This window comes from Augochlora pura, chromosome 10, assembly GCF_028453695.1.
Source record: "Augochlora pura isolate Apur16 chromosome 10, APUR_v2.2.1, whole genome shotgun sequence".
NCBI classification, from domain to species: Eukaryota; Metazoa; Arthropoda; class Insecta; order Hymenoptera; family Halictidae; genus Augochlora; species Augochlora pura.
In genome coordinates, this window is record NC_135781.1 from 84,666 (window position 1) to 111,788 (window position 27,123).

General features: G+C 56.0%; 1 protein-coding gene across 1 annotated transcript; it reads right to left on the minus strand.

Annotated features, from left to right (window-relative positions):
- Positions 1-1,089: 1,089 nt before the first annotated feature.
- On the minus strand, positions 1,090-26,814 carry Sdb (SAXO downstream of blistered). Its single transcript, XM_078193342.1, has 6 exons — positions 22,779-26,814; positions 15,714-15,979; positions 15,304-15,564; positions 9,717-10,066; positions 9,366-9,568; positions 1,090-9,289 (listed from the first exon to the last, which is right to left on the minus strand). The coding sequence occupies exons 1-6, from the start codon at positions 26,139-26,141 to the stop codon at positions 1,934-1,936; spliced, it is 11,799 nt and encodes a 3,932-aa protein (XP_078049468.1). The 5' UTR covers positions 26,142-26,814; the 3' UTR covers positions 1,090-1,933.
- Positions 26,815-27,123: the final 309 nt, after the last annotated feature.

Genomic DNA, 27,123 nt, shown 5'->3' on the forward strand with positions numbered 1-27,123 from the left:
CGAAACATTCGATTCCTGCGAACGATCTTGCGAACTTGCTCTCATATTCGATTAGGATTTTCAAGAGAAACGTGTCGGCCTGTCGACGGTGCCGCGTGAATTGGGCGGCGAGCGGCGACCGGCGGCGAACCGAGGTCGATCGAGAACGCTTTTGTTCCGATCGACGATTATTTTTATCGTATCGCGGATCGAAATTCGTACGACCGAGGTACGCGCGAACTTACCGTTGATCCCACCTGCTGCTCCAATCGTCGATGGGAACCGATCGTAGACGGAATCATCGGAATCATCCTGCGAATCGTGGATTTTGGACACGGCGAGGAGAGTAGGCTGCTTTACGCAAAATAATCTCTTTATTATCGCACGACTGCATCCCATACATACATGCGTACGTACGCTCGGGCGCGTACGACGGGCGATATCGATGAAAACAACCTGTGATTTTCTCGTAAAAATGCTGGGCCATCGAGACAGAACGGAAGGCAGAGCGACGCAGCAAACGTAAAATTAGGTTCCCCTTCGCTCGATAATATGTAAGTCTAGCATACATATGCGAGTTACTCTCTCTCTCTCTCTCTCTCTGTATGTGTGTGTAGGTTTAACCAGGCGCTACGCGTTCCAAAGAAATGCTCGTTTATTCGCAGCCCACGGAGCTCCGGTTGTTCGCCTGTCCGCGAACAGCTCCTGGCCCCCCTCGCTAGTCTACGACCAAGCCACGATCGACAATCTATTTGCGAAAACGCTTCCGTCCGCCCGTTGCTACAGTTTTCCGTGAAATCTACGCGTGCGGGAAACGTTCGCGTTTCGCGCGGTCGCTCGCCGAACGCAACGCGCTCCTCGGAGCACACATGCTACGTACATACGTGCGTTACGCGTGTACAAAGTGCCGCAATTGGAATCAAGATCGCGCGGAGAATACGGCGCGGTCCTGAAAGGGAATGTATAATGGAGAGCCAACTAGTCGATTGCGAAAGATCTTTATTCGATCGAGAAACATACGAGTATAAATCTGGTAGGTAAATCGAACAATCAAAAGACGAGGAAAGAATTGTCGAGGGCGGTCGCCGCATATATATTCTATACATTAAGGTATCGACGCGGGATAGAACATGATTAGATATAAAATCGAAGCGGACAGAGGACTACTCTACTCTACTCTAATCGTCGGTATGCACGGGCCCGAGCCTTTCGGCCGGGCCCACGCGTATCACGTATTTAACCTCTAATTATTGCTTTGTAATACACGTGGCTTAAAGCGATCAACGAAATCCCAAAAAACGATGTAGTTCCTTGGCCCTCGAGTCGATGCGTCGACGGTGGCTACGTCTGATCCGCGATCGCGCGAGACTGTCGGATAATAGTCGAGTCGCGTTCGGCTCGCTTCGCCAGCCATCGAACGATTTTCCAGCGACCGACTTTCCGTAACGAAACAAAAAACTAACGAAAACTGGATTTTCCGATCCGCGATCCAACCGGACACGCACCCTTCTTCGCCGAAGGACTCTGACAGAGAAATATTTTATTTAATCGGCGAGACCGATTAAACCTCTTCTCGACCTATCTATCGCGGCTCAAGAGACTCAAACCGTTTGTACGGATACAAAGTGGACGAAGCGCAAACGTTCGATTACACATACCCAGCGCGTATGTACATCCGCGTACATAAGGTCCGCGTTCCTCCCTCGAGAAACGATCGTCGTTCGAACGTTGCGAAAGCGCCGCTCCTGGGGTTGGCCGATCGCGGATCGCGGAGACGGAGGTTCGTGAGAAAACAAAATAAATTATTCTCCAAAAAGTAAACTAAATAGAAAATGGAATATAAACGAAACGAAACGAAACGAAACGATAGGAAAGGAAAGGAAAGGAAAAGAAACGAAAGGTTCTCGAAGCCTGCGAGCCGACCCACCACCGTGCAAAGAGGAGAGCGAGAATCCTAGTTGGAGACGACTGGCATGTAGAATTTGTGCTTCTGTGTGTCCCTGGTGTGCTTGAACGGCGTCTGCTTTGCTTCGATCAGGGCAGCGGGACAGGGTCCTCTGTGTTTCGGCGCATACTCGCGTCTGTACATGCTCGAGGTGACGGCGGCGCCGTCCCCAAGGCTGATGTGGGATACGTTGGCCTGCCTGTGGACCCTCTCGACCTTCTGGCTGCTAAAGTTGCCGTAGCTCTTGGCCTCGCTGTGCGAATAGAACTTGCCGCCCACCGTTAGGTTGTCTTGCCGCACGATTCTCTGGGGTCTCTCGTAGGTGGACGAGGCCCACGGGTTCCCGTCCTTGGTGCTCCTGTGCAGAGACGTCAGGCTCTTCCTTTCGCTGCTCTGGCTCGAGTTGCTGATGTACTGACCGCTCTCCGCCAGGTTCGAGATGCTCTTTTTCTGGTCGGCGGCGGTCGAGGAGATGGTGTGCAGAGCCTCGGTAGAGGTGGCGACGCCGCGACGATGCAGCACCGAGTTGGTCACGTCTGCGGACGACGAGGAGATCACGTTCTTCCTGTGATGGCTGGTCTTCGGGACGATGGCGGCGGGATCGACCTGCGGCCTGTCCGCCGGCTGCTGGCCCGAGATCGCTTGTCTGAACTCGACGCTGCTGCTCTGGCTCGAGTTGTAGCGAGCCTGGCTGGAGACGGTGTGCTGCTCGTAGAGCTGCTTCTGCCGGCTGGCCGACTGTCTCGACTCGGCGACGTGCTGCATATTCACGTAGTCCCTCTTGCCGGACTCCTGGGCTCGCTCCGATTGTTGCCTCTGACTCTGCTCGAGATGGGACGACCTCTCCTCGACGGTTCGTCGGGAATGCGTCAGGTTCTGGGACGACCTCGAGTGCTGGTCGCTGGACGCGTGCACCCGGTGGCGATGGTCGCTCGACTGGACCGACCGTCTCGAGTAGTCCGGATGCGAGGCCGGCGAGTCGGACGGCTGCTCGCCGTGCGACGACGAGATTCGTTCCCCCCCCGACTGAATCTTTCTCACGGTGGTCACCGTTGTCCCGTTCTCCAGACTCTTCGACTCCGCCGAGACGTCCCTCGCGACGTCGTTCTCCGCGTAGCCGACAATCTTGGCCGCCACCTCCTTGGCGGTGCGCTTTGTGAACGTGTTGTAGTTACGCCGGGTGGTCGTGGTCGTGGTGGCGGTGGCGTTCTCCTCGCCCAAGCTGATCGAGGATTCCATGTGGTGTCTGCGACTGATGGCGCGCCCGGTCGGTGAGTCCTCTTTCCTGGCGGGGACGAACGCGTCCCTGCTGGTGGTCTTGGTCTCCATGGTGCCGGCGCTGATCTTCAGGTTGTCCTCGTGTCGCTTGATCTCGGCCCGTTCGCCGCGGACCACGGTGTACGTGGACCTCTGGGACGTGCTGTCTCGAAACTCGCCCGACATCCGCAGGTTGTCCTCTCGGCGAATCGCTTCGACCCTCTCGGCCCTTTCGCGCTGCGGCGCGAAATCGTCGCGCGGCTTCCCGACAAAGTCTCCCTCTGGCTTCAGGTTGTCCGAACGACGGATCGGCGTCCGACGTTCCACGGGACCCAGCCTCTCCGGCGTTCTTTTCTCAAAATCTCCTTCGGGCTTCAGATTGTCCGGATGTCTGATGGGCGTCCTCCTCTCGCCGGGCCCTACAGCAGCAGACTTTTGCGGACGCTCGAATTCGCCCTCGAGCCGCAGATTGTCTGGATGCTTCTCGACCGGCGCCCTCTCCCCGACGACGCGGACGTACTCGTCCCTGCACCGAACGTCGATCGACTCGCCGCCCTCGATCTTCAGGTTGTCCTCTCGCTTGCGAACGTCCACCCGCTCGACTTTCGCGACGGTTCGATAGTCTTCTCTGGAACGACGAACGTCCGTCTGTTCTTCCACCCGCGAACGTTCCTCGCGACGACGAATCTCGACGCGTTCGTCGTTCGCCGATGAACCGATCGTCTCCGTCTCGGCCTCTGGCCGCAGGTTGTCCAACGGCTTCTTCGCGGGCACTCGTTCGGCCCGCTTCGCGGGGAAGTCGTTTTTGGGGGTCGCGTAAAACTCGCCCTCCGGATGGAGGTTGTCTTCGTGACGAATAGGCGTGCGTCTTTCGGCCGGCACCACCGTCCGAGGGGTCCTCTTCGCAAACTCCCCCTCCGGGCGCAAGTTGTCCTTCGGCTTCTTGACGTCGGCGCGCTCTCCTCTGGTCGGGGCGTCCTGCCTCGGTCTGCCGACAAACTCGCCCTCGAGGTGCAAGTTGTCCGGGTGCTTGATCGGGGATCTTCTCTCGGCAGGACCGGTCGGCGGAGACCATCGAGGTCTCTCGAACTCACCTTCGGGCTTCAGATTGTCCTTGGGCTTCTTCGTGGGGGCTCGGTCGCCCATGGCGGGCGTCGTCGGCGTCTTCGGCCGCTGCGCGAACCGACCTTCGGGCTTCAGGTTGTCGGGGTGCTTGATCGGCGATCTCCTCTCCGCGGGGCCGAGCGGCGATTTCTCCGGCGGCCTCTCGAAGTCTCCCTCGGGCCTCAGATTGTCCTCGTGCTTCACGATCTCGCTGCGCTCGCCGCGCGTTGCCCGATAGTCGTCGCGCCTCACGATGTCGACGAACTCGCCCTCTATCCGCAAATTGTCCTCCCGACGCACCACCTCGGCGCGCTCCATCCTCGCGACTACCTTGTAGTCGTCCCTCGACCTGCGCGTCTCGATGTCGCCCTCCATCTTCAAGTTGTCCCTGTGGACCACGACCTCGGTCCTTCTCTCCGGCTTCGTCGGCAAGCAGTAGTCGTCCTTCGGCTTGCCCGCGAACTCGCCTTCCGGCTTTAAGTTGTCCTTCGGTTTTTTCTGCGCCGGCCTCTCTGCTCTCTTCGGCCCGAAATCGTCCTTCGGTCGACCCGCGAACTCCCCCTCGGGATGGAGGTTGTCCTCGTGACGAATCGGCGTCCTTCTCTCCGCGGGGCCGAGAGATTCTCTCTCGGGTCTCTCGAAGTCGCCCTCGGGACGCAGATTGTCCCGAGGCTTGCGAACCTCGGGCCGCTCGGCCCTCTTCGGGGTAAAATCGTCCCTTGGTCGAGCCTCGAACGGGCCCTCGAGCCTCAGGTTGTCCTCCGGGCGCCGCGTGTCAGCCCTCTCGCCCTTGGTCGGCGCCTCTTCCTTCGGCCGCACCGCGAACTCACCCTCGGGGTGCAGGTTGTCCGGATGCTTGATGGGACTTCTTCTCTCGGCCGGACCCGCCGGCTTCTTCTCCGGCCTCTCGAACTCACCCTCAGGCCTCAGGTTGTCCTTGGGCTTCCTCACCTCGGCTCTCTCGCCCCTCTTCGGGGCCTGCTCCTTTGGCCGGCCGACGAAATCGCCTTCAGGCTTCAGGTTGTCGGGGTGCTTGATCGGCGATCTCATCTCCGCGGGACCCACGGGCGCCTTCTCCGGCCTCTCGAACTCCCCTTCGGGTCTCAAGTTGTCCTCCGGCCGTTTCATCACCGGTCGCTCGGCCTTCTTCGGCGAGTAATCGTCTTTGGGACGAGCCTCGAACGGTCCCTCCGGTTTCAAGTTGTCCTCGTGCTTCACCACTTCCATTCTCTCCGCCTTGAACACCTTGAAGTCGTCGCTGGTCCTCGCGCCCGTAAACTCGCCTTCCGTGCGCAGGTTGTCCTGGTACCTGGTCACTTCTGTCCTCTCGCGGATCAAGAAATCGGTGTAGTCGTCCCGGGACCGATAGATCTCGATGTTACCCTCCATTCGCAGGTTGTCGGTGCGCTTCGCAACGTCGGCGCGCTCGCCGCGAACTGGAACAAAATCGTCTTTGGGTCGTCCCTCGAACGGACCCTCGGGCTTTAGATTGTCCTCCGGTCGTTTCACGTCCGCCCTTTCCCCTCTCGTCGGCTTGTAGTCGTCCTTTGGCCTGCCGACAAAGTCCCCTTCCGGCTTCAGGTTGTCGGGATGCTTGATGGGCGTTCTCTTCTCGGCAGGCTTCGCGACGGACTTCTCCGGCCGTTCGAACTGGCCCTCGGGCTTCAGGTTGTCCCTCGGCTTCTTCGCCACGGGTCTCTCGGCCGGCCTGTACTCCTCGTGCTCGGGCCTCTCGAAGTCGCCCTCTTGCCGCAGGTTGTCCGGGTGCTTGATGGGAGACCGCCTCTCGGCCGGGCCCATCGGCTTCTTCTTCTCGGGCCGGTCGAAGGCTCCCTCCGGCTTCAAGTTGTCCTCCGGACGTTTCACTTCCGCTCTCTCGCCTCTGGTCGGCACTTCCTCTTTCGGCCGTCCGACGAAATCGCCCTCGGGCCGCAGATTGTCCAGCGGTTTCTTCGCGACTGGCCTCTCTGCGGGTCGAAACTCTTCCGGTCTCGGTCTATCGAACTCCCCTTCCGGTTTCAGATTGTCCAAATGCTTGATGGGAGTTCTCCTCTCGGCTGGACCGACCGGTTTCCGCTCCGGCATCTCGATCTCGCCCTCGGGATACAGATTGTCCTGCGGCCTCTTTACCACGGGCCTTTCTGCGGGTCGAAACTCTTCCGGTCTCGGCCTCTCAAACTCCCCTTCCGGTTTCAGGTTGTCCAAATGCTTGATGGGAGTTCTCCTCTCGGCTGGACCGACCGGTTTCCGCTCCGGCATCTCGATCTCGCCCTCGGGATACAAATTGTCCTGCGGTCTCTTTACCACGGGCCTTTCTGCGGGTCGAAACTCTTCCGGTCTCGGCCTCTCGAACTCCCCTTCCGGTTTCAGGTTGTCGGAATGTCTGATGGGAGTTCTCCTTTCGGTCGGACCGACCGGTTTCCGTTCCGGTACGTCAATCTCGCCCTCGGGATACAGATTGTCTTGCGGCTTCTTTACAACGGGCCTTTCCGCAGGTCGAAACTCTTCGGGCTTCGGTCTCTCAAACTCTCCTTCCGTTTTAAGGTTGTCCGAATGCTTGATGGGAGTCCTTCTTTCAGCCGGACCGAAAGGTTTTCTCTCCGGTACGTCGATCTCGCCCTCGGGATACAGATTGTCTTGCGGTTTCTTTACGACGGGCCTTTCCGCGGGTCGAAACTCTTCCGGTCTCGGTCTCTCGAACTCCCCTTCCGGTTTCAGGTTGTCGGAATGTCTGATGGGAGTTCTCCTTTCGGCCGGACCGACCGTTTCCTTCTCCGGCATCTCGATTTCGCCCTCGGGATACAAATTGTCCTGCGGCCTCTTTACCACAGGCCTCTCTGCGGGTCGAAACTCTTCCGGTCTCGGCCTCTCAAACTCCCCTTCCGGTTTCAGGTTGTCCAAATGCTTGATGGGAGTTCTCCTCTCGGCCGGACCGACCGGTTTCCGCTCCGGCATCTCGATCTCGCCCTCGGGATACAGATTGTCCTGCGGCCTCTTTACCACGGGCCTTTCTGCGGGTCGAAACTCTTCCGGTCTCGGCCTCTCGAACTCCCCTTCCGGTTTCAGGTTGTCGGAATGTCTGATGGGAGTTCTCCTTTCAGCCGGACCGACCGGTTTCCGCTCCGGCATCTCGATCTCGCCCTCGGGATGCAGATTGTCCCGAGGCTTTTCGACGACGGGCCTTTCCGCGGGTCGAAATTGTTCGGGTCTCGGCCTCTCGAACTCCCCCTCGGGCTTCAAATTGTCCGCGTGTTTGATCGGAGTTCTTCTCTCGGCCGGGCCTATCGGCGCCTTCTCCGGCCTCTCGAACACCCCTTCCGGCTTCAGATTGTCGACGGGCCTGACGACGGGGGCCCTCTCGCCCCTCGCCGGAGCCTCCTCCTTCGGCCGACCGACAAAGTCTCCCTCCGGCTTCAAGTTGTCCACCGGTTTCTTGATCTGCGGCCGGTCGGCCCTCTTCGGGCCGAAATCGTCGCGCGGTTTCCCCTCGAACGGACCCTCCGCCCTCAGATTGTCCGGATGTCTGACGATATCGGCGCGCTCTCCCCTGACCACTTTGAAGTCGTCTCGGGTTCGCGCGTCCGTAAACTCGCCCACCATGCGCAGGTTATCCTGGTATCTGGTCACCTCGGCCCTCTCGCGGATCAAGAACTCCGCGAACTCGTCTCTGGTTCTGTAGGTCTCGATGTCTCCTTCCAATCGAAGGTTGTCGGTGCGCTTCACAATCTCGACCCTCTCGCCGCGAACCGGTTGATAATCGTCCTTCGGGCGACCCTCGAACGGTCCCTCTGGCCTCAGATTGTCCTCGGGCTTCTTGACTACCGCTCTGTCGATCTTGGTGGAGGCCCCGTAGTCGTCCTTCGGCTTGCCGACAAACTCTCCCTCGGGCTTCAGGTTGTCCGGATGCTTGATGGGCGATCTTCTTTCGGCCGGAGCCACCTTTTCGGGCCGCGGACGCTCAAAGTCGCCCTCGGGCTGCAGATTGTCCTTCGGCTTCTTTACCTCGGGCCTCTCGGCCGGCCTGTACTCCTCGTGCTCGGGCCTCTCGAAGTCGCCCTCCTGTCGCAGGTTGTCCGGATGTTTGATGGGAGTCCGCCTTTCGGCGGGACCGATCGCGGGCTTTTCGGGAACCTCGATCTGCCCCTCCGGACGCAAGTTGTCCCGAGGCCTCTTCGGTTCCGGCCGTTCGGCCCTCTTGGGAGAATAGTCGTTCTTCGGACGGCCCTCGAAGGGCCCTTCGGGTCGGAGGTTGTCGTCTCGCTTGATGGGCGGCCTACGCTCCGCCGGGGTGAAAGTCGCGCGCTCTCTGTCCGGAAAGTCGCCCTCTGGGAACAAGTTGTCGGGGTGGCGCACGATCGGCGCCCTTTCACCGGGTCCGTAGGGTGTCTGCACGGGTCGTTCGAACTCGCCTTCCGGATACAAGTTGTCGGGATGCCGGATCGGCGTACGTTTCTCGCCGGGAGTGTACTCGTCCCTCGGCCGATCCTGAAACTCGCCCTCGGGCCGAAGATTGTCCCGGGGCCGTCTAACTTCCGGACGTTCCGCGGTCTTTGGCGTGAAGTCGTCCTTGGGTCGAGCCTCGAACGGTCCCTCGGGTCTCAGATTGTCCTCCGGACGGCAGGCCTCGGGGCGCTCGGCCCTTTTCGGCGAGTAGTCGTCCTTTGGACGCCCTTCGAAAGGACCCTCTGGCTTGAGATTATCTTTCGGTCTTCGGGGCTCCTGCCTCGCGGTCGGCGATGGCTGCTGGAAGTCGTCCTTGGAGCGGGGCACTCCTTCGAACGGACCTTCAGGCCGGAGATTGTCGTCCCGCCTGATCACCGCGGTGCTCCTGTAGTCGGTTCGATCGAAGCTCCGATACTGTTCCTGCGTGGTCGTGGTGCTCTCGACCGTGTCGATCTTGCCGTAGAACTTGTCCTCCTCGTCCGAGGTGTACGTGAGCCGTCGCCGAGGCAAACGCTCGATCTTGTCGTAATCGTGGAAATCCTCTTTGAGACGAGAGGTACCCTGCAGCAGATTTCGAGCTCGATAAGAGACCAGCCCTCGCGATACGATCGCGACACCACCCTCCTACGCCACTTACCGTGAATTCACCCTCTCCCACCGTGAGGTTGTCCGTCCGCTTGACGATCTCTGCCCGTTGAACGGATCGGTGATCGACGTATTCCGATCTCGAGGTGGTCGTGCCCACGAATTCACCCTCGACCTTCGTGTACGTGTTCCGACGAACCGGGCTAGGTCGCTCGCCGGGAGTTCCGGTGAACACCAGCTCCGTCGTGGTCGTGCCTGATACAGACGCGTCTATTACCTTTCGATCGAAGGCGTTTCGCGAGAGACGTTCTCGGAAAGAAGGAGTAGAGTGATTTTGATTCTCCGCGTTCGCATTCGAGCAAGCAAAGGATTCGACGAACGATTCTACGGAAAACGAGCTTACCGTCGAATTCCCCTTCGGGCCTGAGGTTGTCCTGCGGTCTCTTGACAGGCGCACGGTCTCCATATTTCGGCGCCTCCTCCCTCGGCCTGCCGAGAAATTCGCCCTCCGGTTTCAGGTGGTCCTGCGGTCTTTTGACCGGCGCTCTCTCGCCCCTCGTCGCTACGTAATCCGTACGCCGCTCGCCGACAAAGTCGCCTTCCATCCGCAGATGATCCTCATGATGGTAGAGAGTCTGCCTGTCGACGCGTTTCTCGTCGAATTCCTCGCGGTAAGACGAGACTGCCTGCACCGACTCCCGGGGGATCTCTAGATGTTCCTGCGGGACTAAATTGTGGGGACACCGATGACGCCTAGAACAAAACGACAACGTTTCCTTTGGATCGCGAAAGTTTTCATATTCGCAAGCCGTCGAAGAAATATTTACTCCGCGCCGTACGCGCGCGTGCTTCGTCGCGAAAACATATTTTAGAAAAGGTTGAACAATCCCGCGTGGAATTTCTTCTATCGGAGTAATTCGACGGCCGAAGAATATTCCGAGACCACCCCGCTTCCTTGTCGCGACTGCAGAGTTTACTGTTCGTTCCAAATACCGAAATACGATCGAACGCGGTGCCAATTGTTCGCCGCTTAACATTTCAAAATGGCGTTGCTACGGACTCGGAAAGCGCCGAAACTCGCGGCGAAACTTGGAAGCTCGAGCAGCGCGCTGGGTCCGTGCATCGATCGTCAGTCACTCGATCGACTTGAGCATTTCGCCGCTGCAGCAGCGAGCGCTGCACGGGCCCCTGACCGGAGCTTCGCGATTTCGTCGCAAGAGGCGCCACTGTCGCCTCGGTAAAGATCGGTAACCGTATATTCGATCGAAATTGAGCGAGACGTGAAAAAAAGTTCGTTAGGTACCAAATCTTCGTATCGAATCCTTTATGTGAAATTGGTATGTCGACGCAGCAATTTTCTTTTCCATACACTTGCGTCTGCTGGATTAACATCGAGATTAAACAATCTTCTCTACCTAGAGACAGCGGTAGCCAATGGTTCGAAGCGGCCAAACGGTAGCCAAAGGCGAAGATGGAGCCGAGTCTAGGTATCGGAGGAGTTGAAACCGGCGCAGTCAAGATCCGGTAAGTTTAAAGAACGCGTTAAAAGTCGTATCGTTTGTGCTCGGTAGTTGGAATTTAGACGAACAGTTTGTCCGAGTTGTTCGACGTTTCCACGCGCCTGCGCGGGCGTCGGCGGTGGCCGTATTCGAAGATATTCGATTATTATAGTTTGCGGTTTGACGCGTTCCTTCGGAATTTCGTGAAACCGGAGTCGGTTCGCCGCTGGTCCTTTACAGGCGGCAGGAGACTCCTAATTAGACGTCGGGGGCAATTTAACCATGACTCGAGAATATTCATGACCGTCGTGCCCGGTGGATAACCGCTGTTAGTTCATTGATAAACTGGCGGGTACCGCTGCCGTACGGCCACGTCGTTGCAGTCACGCACGTGATCGTTGTCGCGGCCCGAGTCCCGTCGTCGTCCCGTGTCCACTGCATTCCGTGCACGCCGCGCGTTAAGGAAGCCTAATTGAAACACTATTGCTCGGACGACCGCTCTAGTACAACGAATCGTTCCGCTGGTCACCAACGACCACGGGACAGGACAGAAATCATTTCTGCGCTGTTCCCCGATATGTTTGGTCGGGCGAGAGAAATCGAGTGATGACAGCGAGCAATGGAAGGGTCGCGAAGACACGCAGGCTGTCGCCACTGTTTTCGGGCTCGATTAACGTCGTTCGCCGAGTGTGACCATAATGCTATCGATATCGCGGAGCGTCTCATCGTCATGCAACTAGTTTACGGGATTCGAAATCTTTCGATGTTGCGTTAGATAGCACGATAAATCCTAAACTAATTCCGTAAAACCGTGGCCCCGTCCGCAGTTATCGCGTCGGTGAAAACGTTGCAAGAATTGTTTTCGTTTTTCATAGCGTTTAGGGCAAGTATTCCTATCGATTCGAGCAGCGATGAATCAGCTGTGACAATAATTTGAACGGTTCGTCGACCGATCGACTGAAAAGCTGACAAACAAATCAATCAGAAGTCGATCGTGGCCTCGGCTCGCAGCGCCACGCCGAACGGTTCGCGCACCGTCCAGCCGCGGTGACGATTAATTCCGAGCGAGCGGATTCGTCCGGTTCGAAGCTCTTTTTGTCGCCGTTGTCCGTGTTGTCTGGCCTCGATGAGTCGAGTCGACCGTTGCACGCAAAAATCCAGCATGGTTTTAACGAGGCCGCGTTAAACGCGATAACGATGTTTTAAGCGGCCAACGGATTCCATCGAATAACGAGCGAATAACGCTGTTCGAAGAAATTGGGCCTAGTCGAAATCGCGAAATGCCAAAATGCTGACAATCGTAAACTCAACGCACCGTTTCCGCTATTGTTCGCCACCGAGCTCGACGAGTACGAGGGCAGGAGCTGTCGTAAAAATTCGCGGAACAGTTTTCGGAAAGCAGAAATTTACAAATCCGAAACGCGCGCGCGCGCGCGCGCGACTTCCTTGATAAGGATGCCGACGCTTTCTTTCGTATCGAAGGATAAGGAATCGATGACGAATCAAAAATTTCAGCGAACGCGAAAGTTTTGCGAGGACTGTTCTTGGAATTAAACTCCGAGTCAAAGTTGACGGATAACATTGCGACGAGGGTGGGACGGTTCCAAAGACGTAAATCTGGAACGAGAGCGAATGGAATTGGCGGGTTACGTCGATCGAATCCGGAATAATTGCAGCAACCGGTGCCAGGCCCGACGGAACGGTTGACGGATGTCTCGGTGACTCGGCGGCGGTGACTGCGAAAAAAACCGATGAATCGCAAAGATGATCGGTAAGATCGATAAAGATGGCCCGTACACGGTTTTATAGCGACGTCGAAACATTGAAATAAAGCGAAGAATAGGAAGAATCGAGCATTCGCTTAGACGGAGTTCGCGTTTAAGAAAATTGATTCGATCTCGTTGACTCGAGAGAGTCTTCGCGCGACAGAAATAGAAGAGACGGGCGCGAAAGTCGTCTCGTAAATAGGCTGCCAGCGGATGAATCGACGGAAAATTCCTTTGGAATAGCCTGTGCAACTACGGTGCAAAGTCATCGATTAGAAAAGAACTCGTTTCAAACGGAGTGAATTATTCAAGATATTAAAACGCGAAGCTTCCTCGAAGCGGGGAAGCGACGAAAGCTGTTTTTGTTCGCGTGAAAACCGGGTAGAGGCATTTCGGGAATTGGTTAGCGGTCAAAGGTCTTCCTCGCAAGGGGTAGTCATCGAGAGTTCGCAGTATCGATGCGCCCGAATGCGCCGCAGGTGAACTGCTGCTCTTTATTCGCGAGAACCGAGGAGCGAAAAGACTCGCGGTTCTTTTGAAACGCTGAGCGATTCTCGTTCGAGGTACATATTCGGGGACACGAGCCTCTGGCGTCGATCGCGTTCTATTATTTCGGATTATCGAGAATATCGGGTTGTCGCGGTAATTCGATTCGGCCGTGATTTAATGGACGAAAAAGACAAAATGGAGGGGGAAAGGAACGGACACGATCGCGACACTAATTTGTACCTTTCGCGTCGCGACGCCTAATTCTCGCGGCGAACGACGCTCGCTGAATTGCGATCGCAGAGTAATTATCTACTCGCGGTTTCCTACGCTCGAGTCGATTTGATCGTGACAGTCTGGAAATACGATTCGAATAGTTGTGCGTCGAAGAGGTTTGTTAATCGTTGAACCACGGGACACTTTGGCGAGCCAGCGAATACATTTTATCTGTAACCATCGACGGAATGTAGATTTTCGCGGTCGCGTTCGATGATCGATGATCGATGATCGATGATCGATCGATTAACCGATCTTTTCGCGTCCGCGGATTACGAACGTCTTATCGGCGATGCAACATTTTTGGAAACGTTCAAAGTCGGTTTCCATCGAATCGCGAAAGTAATTTTTTAATTTTATCGCTTCGGCGATAACGATGATAACGTTAGCCGAAAGAGACCAATATTGGGAAAAGGCGAAATTTTGCGGAATTAGTCGCGCGTCGATCGCTCCGCCGATCGATTTCGATTAGACTTCTCGGTCGGAACTATCCCGCGAACAGCGATCGTGCAACTAATTTTCCGCAATCTCTCGATCGCTTTCGTGCGATTTCGGTCGCGCGTTTCAAACCAGAAAGAACCGACCCAATTCGCGTCGAATTGTGGTCCAAGAATCCAAGGTCGGCTCCCCGCCTGGAGAAATTCCAAAGAAGGAGAGAAGCGGCGACCGCGTCGCCGCGACATCCTTGGTTGTCGGCCGAACAATGGGCCTATCCTTCGCGGGTCCCGACAACACGAACTTTGCCACGGGTGGATCACCTTAAATTGAAATCACGATCACCTTGCCTTGGCGAGACTCGCGGCCCGCTCTTGCCTCGAGGCTGCTGCTCGAATAAGGAAGATGACCGAACAGCCGATCGCGATTGGCTCGAACCAACCTGCCGTAAAAGGGCTTGTCTCGTGTCCTACTTTCCATCGTTGATACGCGCGTACAGGCCGGCTCAAAGGAGGCGACGCTTCAAGAATGAACTTTCGATCCGCGCGGTCTTTCGATTTCATCGGAATAGAGAAAAACAAGTTTCGATGCTCCGGTAAAATATAAAATGTAAAAAGTGGAAGCAATTGCTGTTGAACGATAACTAGGGGGCCTGGACGGAACGCGGATCGTGCAACGTCTTTTTTTTTTGCAGCGAATCCCTAGTTTCTCCAGCCAACCAGAAAACATTTGTTCAGGCACAGGCACAGGTGTCTCGCAGGTTGCAAAGACGGCTTTTGAAACGCGGAACCAACGGGCGACGAGCGCGATCGACAGATTCCCTAAAAGGCAGAAATGAATCGGCGACGACGAGAACGCGAGATCCTATCGATCGCCGTTCTTCGGCCCGGCTCGTTTCGTTTACCTGTCAGGACGATTATCGTTACGTTCGCAGAAAAAATTGTTGGTCGACGGCGTGGATCGCCCTCTAGCTTCGGTCACGGGATCGCGCGTTCGTTCGCGGTGTTCGGGAATCTTGAAAAAAGCTGATGCATGCATGGTCGCGATGACGAAAGCTCGCTGCAACGCGCCGTGCCGAGACGCGGCGAATCGCGCCGAGACTCGCGACCTACGAAAACCGCGGCTGCAGGCTGCAGGCTGCAGGCTGCAGTTACCGCGTGCTCTACCACGATCGATTAATAATTCCGAGCACGTTCTGCTCGAATATCAACTTTTTTTTTTCCCGACTCGCGTCCCTATTAATAGACGAGAGTGGAATTTAATCGTGGGCGGCCGCTGGAAGCGAACGCCGCTAATGGCTCGGCAATCTTTCCGCTTTTAACCCTTCGGGAGCCTCGCGCGCTCCTTTGGCCGACTTTAAGGTTCTTCGACGCTTCCGACTCGCGATCGTAGCCAGCGTTTTCGTAGTACGACAGCAAAATATTGCGAAACAGAATTTCTATCTATCGAAAGGTGAAAATTGCTTGGCCGGTGGGGAACGCGGCGGGAGAGGGGGGGGACGGTGGATCGTAGACGTTTTCAAACTCACCCGCAGGTGCAGAGCTCGCAGATACACTGCTCCTTCAGAGGGATCTTGGAGAGGATGTCTTCGGGTCGAGCGTCGTCTCCGTCGAGGGAATCGGGCGTCTGATCGCCCCTTTTCGGTTTCTCGGCCGTCTCCTTCGGCCGAGATGGTTTTTCAGGCTGCGGCTCGAGCTCCAACCTGCTCGGCTTGCCTGCCGCCGGCCTGCTCGCGGTCGAGACATAATCGCGCGGCTTTTCCGGCGATCGCGGCCCGACTGCGGAGCTCCTGCGAAAATCAAACAATCGTAAAAAATGAAAATATTTTCGCGCGCAAAGGGTCCGACGTTGGTCGATGTCCGCTCGAGGGGCGATCGAAAACGATTCAAAGTTTTCGAGGGAACATACACACAAGTATGTACGTGGAATCGCTGCTACCTTTTGGGACTGTCATCCCGTCGAGAAGGACGACTGGGCTTCCCAGCTGCTGGAATCGGCTTCGGTCGATCTTCCTCTCTGAGTCCGGGGATTCCCCGAGGATAACCTGGTCCGTCGGGAGAGCTTTTCTGCGGTGAATCCGCCGGCGATCGCGGGATTGAGCCGGGGAACTTGTCGAACCGGGCGTCGTCGACGACATCCCGCGCTACCATACTAGTCACCTGCTCTTTGTCGATGAACTCGGTCGTTGATACAGTGACATCGCTCTGGAAACAATAAAGCGGCGCGATTAGAGCGATGTGGTTGGGTCGATTGGAACCGATCGATCGTAGAGCCGATCCAATCAAAAATGGCTCTACTCGAGCCTCGTAGGATTCCTAGAGAACGTCGAAATAAACAAATTTATTGAAAAATGTCTCGTAGATAGCGATAGATTCGGCTCGAGCGCTGGAAATAAAATCAAAAAGAGTCGGATGATCGAGCCAGAGGTATTCTCTGTACCGTCCTAGCGTTTTAATTCGAATAAATTGAAATCCTCGGGTGTTTGCGGATCTTTTTGGAAATCCTATCGCCGGTGCATCGATTGCGCCGAGTACGCTGTCGTTGAGCAGACCACCGACTGGTCTGCCGATGAACACGCCGAGCCGCCTTCGTTGCAAAGACAATCGCGGAGAATTCTGCTAATAGGAATGGTTATCACCTTGCCAATTTCAAGTGCTTTCACGGCCGCTTCGAAGCGCCGTTACTCGTCTACTTGGAACGTCGCCGCGCCGCAGGGCAAACGTGTGCGCGGTCTCCGATCCATCTCCCGTGCAAATGCTATCCGATGCGTCTTTTCCAAATGATTTTGTCAAGCTCTCCTGGGAATTTATCGGATCTCTACGCAAAAATGCGAAATAACCGCTCCAAGTTCCAGAATGAGATTTATCCCTAGTTACGAAACGGATTCGGATTAACGCCGCCGGTTCTTTCTACGATCGCGGCGAACGTCGAGCACGCGTTCGTTGGCGAAAAATCGATCGATCCACTCGTATCTACAAAATCTCGTGGCTGTTTAGGATAAATGATAAAGCACGAAATCTCTCTCTCTCGCGCGCGCGCGCGCGCGATAACGAGCACCTTCCTCGCGCTCGTTAAATTCGTGCAGCGCGTAATTTCGTCGCACCGAAAACCCATCCAGCCTTTTGTCCGACTTCCGTCCGTCTTTGACGATTCCCGACTGACCACGATGCTCTGCATTCGCGTCACGTCGGATTTCTCCTCGGATTTAATAGCTGTTTCGCAAGAGATTCGCTCGTTTGCTCGTCGACCGAGCGAATCGACTCGATCGAATCTCCGATCTGTTCCGTCATCCAGGAAGCGGGGCGTTTTCACGAGTTCGTAGTTCAAGATACATACGTAGAATCTCTCGTTGAAACTATCGCGCACACTTGGCCTGCTGCTACCCATCGTCGTACGAGTAGGAACTTTGAATCGAGGACGAAACGCAGCCCCTCGCGAATCGTGAACTGAAAATTAGCAACGTCTTGGAAACGATGAAAAATCGTGTTCCCGGAGAGCAGTCTTTCGACGATCGAAAGTGATATGGAAACGAAAGAATCGGATGGCCCGAATTTAATGCTGAACGAACGAGACCAGCGAACGAATAAAGAATTAAAGAAAGAAACGCGGTGTACGCGTTTCGGCGTCGAACGCGTGCAACGCTCAACGCGAGCAACCTCGTTATCGCAGTCGAGTCGAGTCGAGTCGATTCGCGAGGCTGGTTAACGCGTTCGTGTATCAACGAGGAAATTAATTTTCATCGGTGGAAAGGGCGAAAAACGGGATAGGGAACCGCGCGCTAATCGAAGTCTAATAGGCTACTTTGGGTTTTGTAGCGTCGAGAGCGGTAATTGGCTGGTTCGGTTCCTGCCTTGTTAATTATCGGGTGGCGGCGAGCAACGAGCGCGTCGTCTATCCTAGATTGAAAAACCGACGTCGGTGCTTAGCTAAACGGAACGCGGGGTAACGCGAGATCGGCGCAGGTGGCGACTATGCACACTGCACACACGCTTCGCGCTCGGGAGACGGGAGACGGGAGACGGGAGACGGGAGACGGGAGACGGGAAACGGGAGACTCGAGATGGGACACTGCATACGGTATCGCATAACCTGGAGCAACTTCTCCCCGAGGATTCTGTTTCGTCGTCGAGAGCCGACGAAAGCCGTCGAAAGCTGCTGCTGCATGCATCCTCGCGTGAACGAGCCAGGTTTTGTTAACTACGGGATCCCTGAGATCGCGATCTATTCACCGTTCATTATACGGTTTTTCGAGCAACGCTTCCGCATTTTATGGCGTAGAGTCCTACATTTTTTACAAATCTGTGAAAAATCAAAATTGGCTCCCGACCTTTCGATCCGCATTGAAAATTGATCCGCGCTACTTTCGGACGAATTTCATTTCGACGTTGTTCAACGTAGGTTCGACTTTGGAGAAACGATCGCGAAACAGAAGAACGCTTCTCCTTCGCGTTCCTTCCAGCATCGCGTCTCGGGCCAACGCGCGGTTATTTCTACGAATCTCGGAATCGGATCCCTTCGCTTCCGGAGTTCGAACCATAAATTCGAACGTTTCGACGACCCGTTAAAACAACAATTGGGAACGCGTGCAAGGGGCTCGACGAAACCTTGAAACAACCGACAGAGATCGAAATATGTATTCCCTACACCGGGATATATGTACTCGGGCAAGCGCTTGCAGGCGAGCAGACGCGGGCGGCTGGTAAACGTTTGTAATCGGTTCTAGAATAAGTTGGCGATGTCGGGTCGCCTTCGCAGGTGTTCTATCGCTATTCGGAGATGGGAAGGTTACGCCCCGTATCGATCATACTGGGATACGCTCGCCGAAATTGCTCGTTGAATTATTTAAGCGCCGCGCATCGGTCGCTCGGCGGGAACGAAATTCATAGAAACGGTCTACAGAGTTCCCTATAAGCAAACGGAAACCGCGAAACCCCGTAGAAAACTGCTTCGCGTCGTCAATTCGAATTCGAACTGGAGCACAGGGTTCGGCACGCTGGAGGACCGGAAGAGAGGCGAGGAACCCCAGCGTATTTTAAAATATTACTTGTTTGCGCGGCAATACGCGCTACAAGATGGCGAAACTTTGAGCAGAGTTCAAGAGGCTAGGGAAGAAAGCAAACTCGACGACGAAATGTTTCCTGTGAATTTGCTGGACAAATCGTGGTTCGCAAGCGACACCTCTCGCGAAAGTTGCCGCTCGCGATAGTTGCTGTTCGGAAAAGCCCGGAAGACTGGAAATGAAAGTGGAAGTGGAAGTGGAAGTGGAAGTGCAGGTGGAGGTGGAGGTGGAAATGGAAATGCTAGGGCCGCGGACATTGTTACCGGTACGTAACAAACGCGCTCGCCTCTAGCGAAAAGGTTAATTATGCGGCCGCGCCTCCTCGCTGGCCGCTACGCGACGCTTTCAAACGGTTGGACGCGTTTTTAGTTGGTTAAACGTCGATCGTTACACTCGGCTTGGCGCTCCGATACGACAAAGAGACCGAAGGTAGCATTTGCCAGCGTCGTTGGAGGAAACGAACACGGCGGTCGGCTTCTCGAGCGAGGCGTACGCGAACGGGCCGCGCGGTTGAGGTGCGTTTTCGTCACTCGAGTGCTGCGAGAATTTCGTCTATTTCGGGGGAACCGGAGCAGAATCGCGTGCCTCGAATACGAGATGCGCCGAGAACGCGCTCCGGCGGTTCTTTCTTGTCGACTTTTGAACAAGGACGCCGTGCGTCGCGCGAAAATCGACGCGACGCTTCGTATACGAATTCGCGGAGACAACCAACGCCTCGCCTCTGAAATTGGACGCAGCTGCCCGAGAATATTGCGATAACTTTGAACTACCGAGACCCACCCGACGATCCGCAATAAGAATCGAGGCCCTTTAACGGTCGGATATTTGCGACGCCTGCAGGGCTATTTCGATAAACCATTCGGATTCACGGTTGCGTTCGCGATAGTTGAAATTTTTCGAATTATCGAGTACACCGACACAACGGCGTTCCTTCGATTCCTCCGTGCGAAGAGAACCGAGCAAATTGAGCAGCGTAGGCGCCGAATAAGTTTACGTTCCAAGTATGCGCGAAATGTTTCGAGTTTTAGGTATGAGGTAACATCGGAGCGATTAGAGCGTGTTACGCGATTGCGACGCACTATGGCCTGCTTTGATAATGTTGTCGCGCGCGGCGAGCAGAGTTTCCAGCGAAGAAGGAAGCGATCGCGAGAGGTCGAAGGTACGCGATTTGTCGTTTACGTCGCGACCGTTTCGGTTCTCGCGAATTCTACAATCGGATTTTTCGGCGTCAACGATCGCCGAACGATCGGAATTATCGACGCGAGCAAGGTTACGAGCAACAATAATATGAGTAATATTCCAATTGAAATCGGAGACAACGATATTTTTGGAAACCGCGATGCTCACCTTTTGTCGACAAAGTAGGTACGAACGCGTGGAAGAACGAACGGGTCGCGGCGACGAGGGAAAGATTCGAGCGCGTCACCGTGGTTCGCGACGATATAATGGGTTAAGTAAAGCCAATCGCAGATCGTGCCGAGAAATCCAATTGGTCGAGCATCGAACAAATACCAGCGACCGATGACATCACTTCCAAACTTGGTCCCTGCCGTATATCGATGTTTTCGCGTATCGATAAATACCGTTCAATCTGTCGCGAAACATTTCTGACGAAATCATAAATTTCTGTGGATTCTTCGAACGTTGATCAACGACCGTTCCAAGCGTGGAACGTCGCGTTGCGATCGGATCGGGTCAAAGGTTGCTTCGCGTACTAGATATAGATACAGATGCAGGTCGATCGCGAGATCGAAGACGGTGCGCGCGCGCGCGCTCGAGACTGCACGCACGATCTACCGTGTATCTCGCATTCGAAAACGCGTCCTGCATGCGACGATTCGATAGGGCCTTTCCGAGCAGAATCATACGTTTTTTTTTTTGCAAAGTGGCTTAATCGTAAGCCACTTCTCTGATTCGTCTTCGTTCGAAAGATTCGTATATCTTTTAAAATATTCTTACGACGGAAACGTTTCGAGACACCGCGTATCTTTCGCAAGATTATCCTATCGCATACTCGAGCTTCTTTCTTAAGAGGACTGTACGTCTGTTGCAAGATGACGCACGTTCAAATTCCTTCTCGAACATGCTGCGTACCTTTAGCGAAATGACTCCACCGCTCGGTTGTTAAAAAAGCTCGCGCAAACGCTCGAAAATTAGCCCGTTACTTAGTGGTTACGTTTCGATTCGTGCGAGGGACCAAGAGCAAATAGTGCCGCGAGTAACCCGATGAGATCACTACCGAACATGGCAGTCAGCGCTCAATTATCGTCAAGCGCTACGTACTCTGGATCGAAGTCGATTGCAGGTGATTGCCGCTGCCTCCACGCGGCGCAGGACGTCGAGGATGAGCTCGTCGATTCGCGCGAATCGCCACAGCAGAGAAATAGTCGAGCCCATTTCGTCGGTACGCGGACACCCTTTATATCCAGACAACTGTTCGCCGCGACCCGTTCCCATAGGAGCGAGTCGGCAACTGTCCGTCTGTTTGCTCCGATTCGAAATTATTGCCTCGGGAAACGTGTTGTGTGTACGGTTCGAGCAGGAAAATCATTGAAGACGATCTAATTAGCGTTGTAAACAGAGATGCTTACCGTGCCACGGGAACGGGAATCGCTTTGTTCCCATTCGCATAACCGAGTCTGCGAGATCGTGGTTTCGCGCGAACGCTGCGCCCGGTCCAATGCGAACGAGGACGATGGTAACCGTGAAATCTAAAGAAATTAAGGACCATCCCCGGGTCCACAACGTTTCGATCGAAGCGAAACCGAAATAATCTGCCCGAAGAGAATCAGGATTGCGCCGAGATTCGAAAGAAGTTGTTCAATTTTGTCGACCGAGATATGTAATTGGATCGCGGACGGGATTTATCGGCGTTCGGAACGTGTTTCGCAATCGCAAACTCGGCCGGTGACGCCAAGTTATAATTAGTCGAATACGAAGCACCGACTCGACAGTTTTTTCCGTTTTGTAACGCGTCGGGGACCGTCTTACACCAGAGTAGGTCGTGTCCGAGAGAAACTTGGATCGCGCGACGCGACGCGACGCGTATTGAAAACAAAGGTCGATATGCAACTCCATAGTCGAGGGGAACCTGCGAATATTGGGTTGCGAAGAGTCCGATACGTTTTCCGAGGGCTCGGCTCGTTCTCTAAGATGCGACTGGCTTATTTAATCTTTTGCTCGCGACTATCGAACGCTTGAAGTAATTCGAATCGCGATTCGCGCGCCGACCGATCGAACGTCCGAGGACCGCCTGTGTCAGCACCTGTGGGAACGGATACAGAATCGATCACGAATCGGTCCGGAACCGGAACCGGAACCGGAACCCTGGGCGTTCTCCGCATCTCTCCCCGGTTCCAAGCAGAGTCGGTTACGTCAGCGTTATATTTAACGCGGATAACGCGCAAGAATCTACGACCTTCGCCTGGTTTCCGAGTGAAAGTACAGGGAGTACCGAGTACCGAATACCCGCGCACCGATCGAGCCTCTTCCGCGAGACGTGTGCGGCCCTCTCGTTTCTATTCTGGCGATTCCCCTGGAACGACGACACCGAGCACGGTGGCTGACAACAATCGTCGGACCGATTATCGCGAAATCAGCGAGAGATGCCGATACGAACGCTTCGAGCGCTGTGACCTCTTCTCCGAAAGAAGCGACTCGAAATTTAAACGATTCCACCTGCCGTTTTACCTCCACGTTCTCTATTTTCAAGACTAAACAGCGTCGCTCGGAATTCAAATTATTTTATAAATTAGAAGACTCGTTCGCGCGACCGCGTGCATCGAGGAGGAAATTCCAAGCGCCATCGTTGTTTCGATGAAAGAACAGAGGAGCGTCGAACGAACGAGAGGCTCTTCCGAGGAACAACGCGACTCGCTGTACTTCCTTCGTCCGCCGGCAAGTGGTCTCGATCGGGACCAGTAGTGGTGGTGGTGGTTACTCACCGCCTCTTTACGGATGTCCGTCGTGAATACGCTGACGACAACGCGTTCCACGAGCACGCCGCCGTCTTGCACCGAGGTGAAGCTGCTGGACGATAGATCGATCGCGTAGGAAGATTGCTGGGTCGCTTCGAGGTCGATCGCGTAGCTGTTCTCGTCGTGCCGCGCGATGCTTCTTCGATCGTCCTTCGCCGGTTCTTCCTTCGGTTTACCCTTCGAAGTATCCTCCGGTTTATCCTTTGGTCGATCCTTCGGTTCGTTCTTCACCGAATCGTTCGGAGGAGTTGGTAGGTCGACGGGTCTCCCGTCCCGATCGGTCGGCTGCTTCGTTCGTTCCTGCGGCTTCTCGTAGACGAACGAGCCATCCCAGGTGGAGGCGCCCGGTTTCGCCGGCCTGCTCGACCTGTCGGCTTTCTCCGGACTCTTGGGACGCCCTTCGGGGGACATTTTCCCATCTTCGAGCTGTTTTTCAATCGACGTTACCGGGATACCTTTCCGAGGAGACCTCTCGGGTTCCTCTCTGGAACGTCTCGCGTCTTCCGCGTTGAACGCGATCGTAGAGGACACCGCTCTCGTGTCCGAAACCTCCAAGTTGGACACCAGAGATCTCTCGAGGCTGGTAGAAGCGAGAAACTCGGAGGTTTGGACTTCCTTCGAGCTGTCCGACAAAACGATCGATTTCTCGGTGAGATAAGTGGCCGGCCTATCGGCTGGGCTCTTTCGAGCGTCGAGCGGCAGAGTTCCGTCGGTTCTCGGTTTATCCGGACGAAGGCTAGAAACGTCCGTAGGCGAGCTCTCTTCGGGTTTTGCTGGCTTCTCGCGAACGAATGACCCGTCCCAGCTCGAGTCCCCTGGTTTCGGAGGTCGCGCCGACTTGTCGGTTTTTGCGGTCTTCTCGGTTTTCTCGGTTCCTTCGATACTCTTTGGGCTCTCCTTTATGGTGATGGTTTTCCTCGGGGTCACGGGGACGCCGTTCCGAACGACGACAGTCTCCGCGGAGCTGGCAGAAAAGTCTAAATTACTAGAGTCCGAGTAGCTCTCTCGAACGGTCGTCGACTGCTCCGTCAGAAACGAGGTGTCGACGAGCACCGAGGTGGAGTCGGCGAAGTGCTTTCCGCGAGCTTCGGTCTCGACCGCAGACTCCCGACTCGAAGGTCTCTTCGGCTCCGCAGGCTTCTCCGAGACGAATGTGCCATCCCAAGACGAGAACCCAGACTTTGCTGTCTGTCCGCCGTCTCTGGTCTTTCCCTTCTCGGGGCTTCCGGGTCTGCCGTGCCCATCCGGCCGCAAAGGTTGCGCCTCGTAGACTACTTCCACGGAGGACAGACTCGAGTCCCTGATATCCGAGAAGCTTTGCTGGCTGGACGAGTGCTCGACCACGTAAGAAGCCGTGGAGATCTCGGTCTCGTCGATCGTGCGATCCTCTGTTACGTCCTTGATCAGGACGGAGTCGGCGGTAGCCCGACGACCGTCGACGTTACCGCGACGTCCGGCCGGGCGAGGCGTCTCGCGGACAAAGCTGCCGTCCCAGGTTGATTGGCCGGGTCTGTAAGTTCTGGTTGTAGAGTCCGGCCGCGCCGGGCTCCGAGGGGAGCTCGCGTCCCCGGAGTCCTCCTCGACGATGGTCTCCGCCACGGAGACGACCTTGTTCGCCCTGTCGTCACCGGTGCCGGCGTATTCGACCACGTAGGAGGTCGAGATCGACTCCGACGTGCTGGACACGTGCTCCTCGGAGAGTTCCCGCACGTCCACAGTGTCCGATCTCTCGTCGCTCTTCCGGACGACCGTCTTGCCGGATCTTTTGAGGCTGTCGCGAGGTTGCTCCCGAACGAACCGACCGTTCCACGACGAGTCCCCCGGTCTGGCGAGTCTCTGGCTCGTACCATCCTCCTTGCCGATCGATTTTCCGTCGACGCGAAACTCCTCCGTTACGTCTCGGCGTTCCTCGGAGATGAATCTGGAAGAGTCGGTGGCCCCCTGGACCACGTGGACGACGTTGGAAGACTCGATCTCGTAGGATCCATCGGCGCTCTTCTCTCGAAAATCCGATCTCTGCGTGGTCTGGACCACGTTGTCTCCTCCGAGCCGATGGTAGGCGGTGTCGTCGGAGACGTTCCTGTTTTTGGGCTCCGGAGGCTTCTCCGTGACAAAGGTGCCATCCCAGGAGGACTCGCCGGGTCTGGAGGCCCTGGTGGTCCCAAGCTTCCGGGTCTCCTCCGGGACGAGAATCTTCGAGTCTCGGAGCGACGCCGAGGAGACGCGTTCGTCGTGCACCGCTTGCTCGGAGACCGAGACGGAGACGGAAGAGACTTCGACGCTGGACTCGGTGGTTCGCGTGGCGGACCGCGCTTCGGCTTTCGAGAGTAGCCGATCCGCCTTGGTCTCGTCGTCGCGGCTGCCTCTCGCGACGTTTCTATCGTCGCCGCGGTCTCTGGTCGGCGACGGACTTTCGCCGACGAACGTGCCGTCCCACGTCGACTGGCCCGGTTTGTTGCAACGGTTGACAATTTCCCTGACGGCGCTCTTCGTCGGGCTTTCACCGACCGAGGACGACTCGACCTTGTCGCCAACTCCAGTGGACTCTCTGTCGACGCAGCGGCTCCGGGAGCCGGTGGTCGTTCCGTTGTCGTCGAATCGTTCGTCCGATTCCCGGATCCTCGTCGTGCTGGAAACGGTTTGGCCATCCTTGGTGGTCTCCTGGCGAACTTCCTCGCTGGCCGACCTGCTCTCGTAAGATTTGACGGAGGCGCGCGGCCGAGGCTCGTGATCCGCTCCGTCGGTGCCGTTGCCGTTTCCGATGCCGGTCGTCGTCTTTGAAAGATGCGAGCGATAATCCTCCACGGACGACGTCTCGACGACGACGGTGGCCGAGGACGTCGACTTCTGCACGGTTTCCGCTCGGGACTCGGTACGGCTCTCCGACGTTCCGCCGACCTGTCCGGAAACGAGGTCCGAACGGATCGCTATCTGCCCGGTGGTTCTCGGGCCGTCGACCTTTTTCCCCTGTCTCGTTGTCCGCGTTCGCGCCTGGGTCTGCTCCGCGGCGATCAAGTCCTGCGAGCTCTTTCCGGTGGTCCTGCGGGTGGTTTTGCTCTGGTCGATGCTCCGCTGCGGCGCGCTCTCGATCACCTCGATCGCATCGCCCTTCGAGTCCAGGATCACCTCTCTGCAGGCGCTGGTCACCTCGGTCATGCTGCTCCTCGACTCGCTTTCGACGATCCGCGTCGCCTCTTCGACGACGCTCGTCGACGACGACACCACCTCGACGGTCTCCATCGTGGTCGCGTTCGTCGAGCCGGACACGGTGGCCGTCTCCCTGCCTCTGCTGCTCCTCTTCTTCGAGCCGGTCTTGTCGTGTACGGTCATGCTGGCCGTGTTTGCGACGCGATCACAGACTCGTCGCGAGCTCTCATGCGAAATAAACACCTCGCGAAAACGAAACGCGACCGAAGCGGAAAACGAAACGAAAACTGAAACGGCAGTCGCAACGAAACGCGCGTGCAACGATGAACGAAAACTCGATGGAACGGTTACTGGTCGCGCGCGGCGCGATGCTAGTCTCTTGAACCACGGTGATCTCTCGGCCCAGACTGAGGCTACACCGTGACCGGCCCCGTTTGCAAACTCGTTCCCCTGGCGCCCCTGAAGAGAGCCGAGCACGCCGTGCGTACCTGTGATTCGTTTCTTGTCACGCCGTCTCTCTCTTTCGCTCCCTCTCTCTTTCTCTCGCTCTCTCTCTCTCTCTCTCTCTCTCTCTCCCTGTCTCTATTGCTTTGCAGTGTTTCTCAGTCTGTCAGAGATCGAGGCTCGTGCGGCGGTGTCGCGGAAAGCGATCGCGATGACGAAGCGTTGCCAATAGCAAAAGTGTTACCGTTGAACCGATCCTCTCGGTCCGGTACCGCGGGTCGATGTGGCATCGGCGATCGCTCGCTGGCCCTAGTGACCACACCACCGTGCTACGTTCTTCTCTGTCGCTACCATTGCCAACGCCAACAAAGTATGCTGCACGCCTGTACGCGAACCGCACACGCTTCTTTTGCCTGGAGAACGCCGATCCTACCGGCCTCTCCCTCCTTCGCGCTCTGCTTCTCTCTCTCTCTCTCTCTCTCTCTCTCTATCTCGATACCGCGTTCTCTCCCGCCACCATCGCCATCTCTTTCTCTCTCTCTCTCTCTCTTTCCCTCCTCTCTTCTCTGTTTTCTCTGTTTTCTCTCTCACGTGTCGCGCGGCTCGGTCGAGTCGGCTCGGTTCGGCTCGGCGCGACGCGGGACGCGGCATGTTACCATACCATGTTACACCGCTCCCCACCCTCCTTAGAACGCGCACACGATCCCCCGGGTCTTACAGT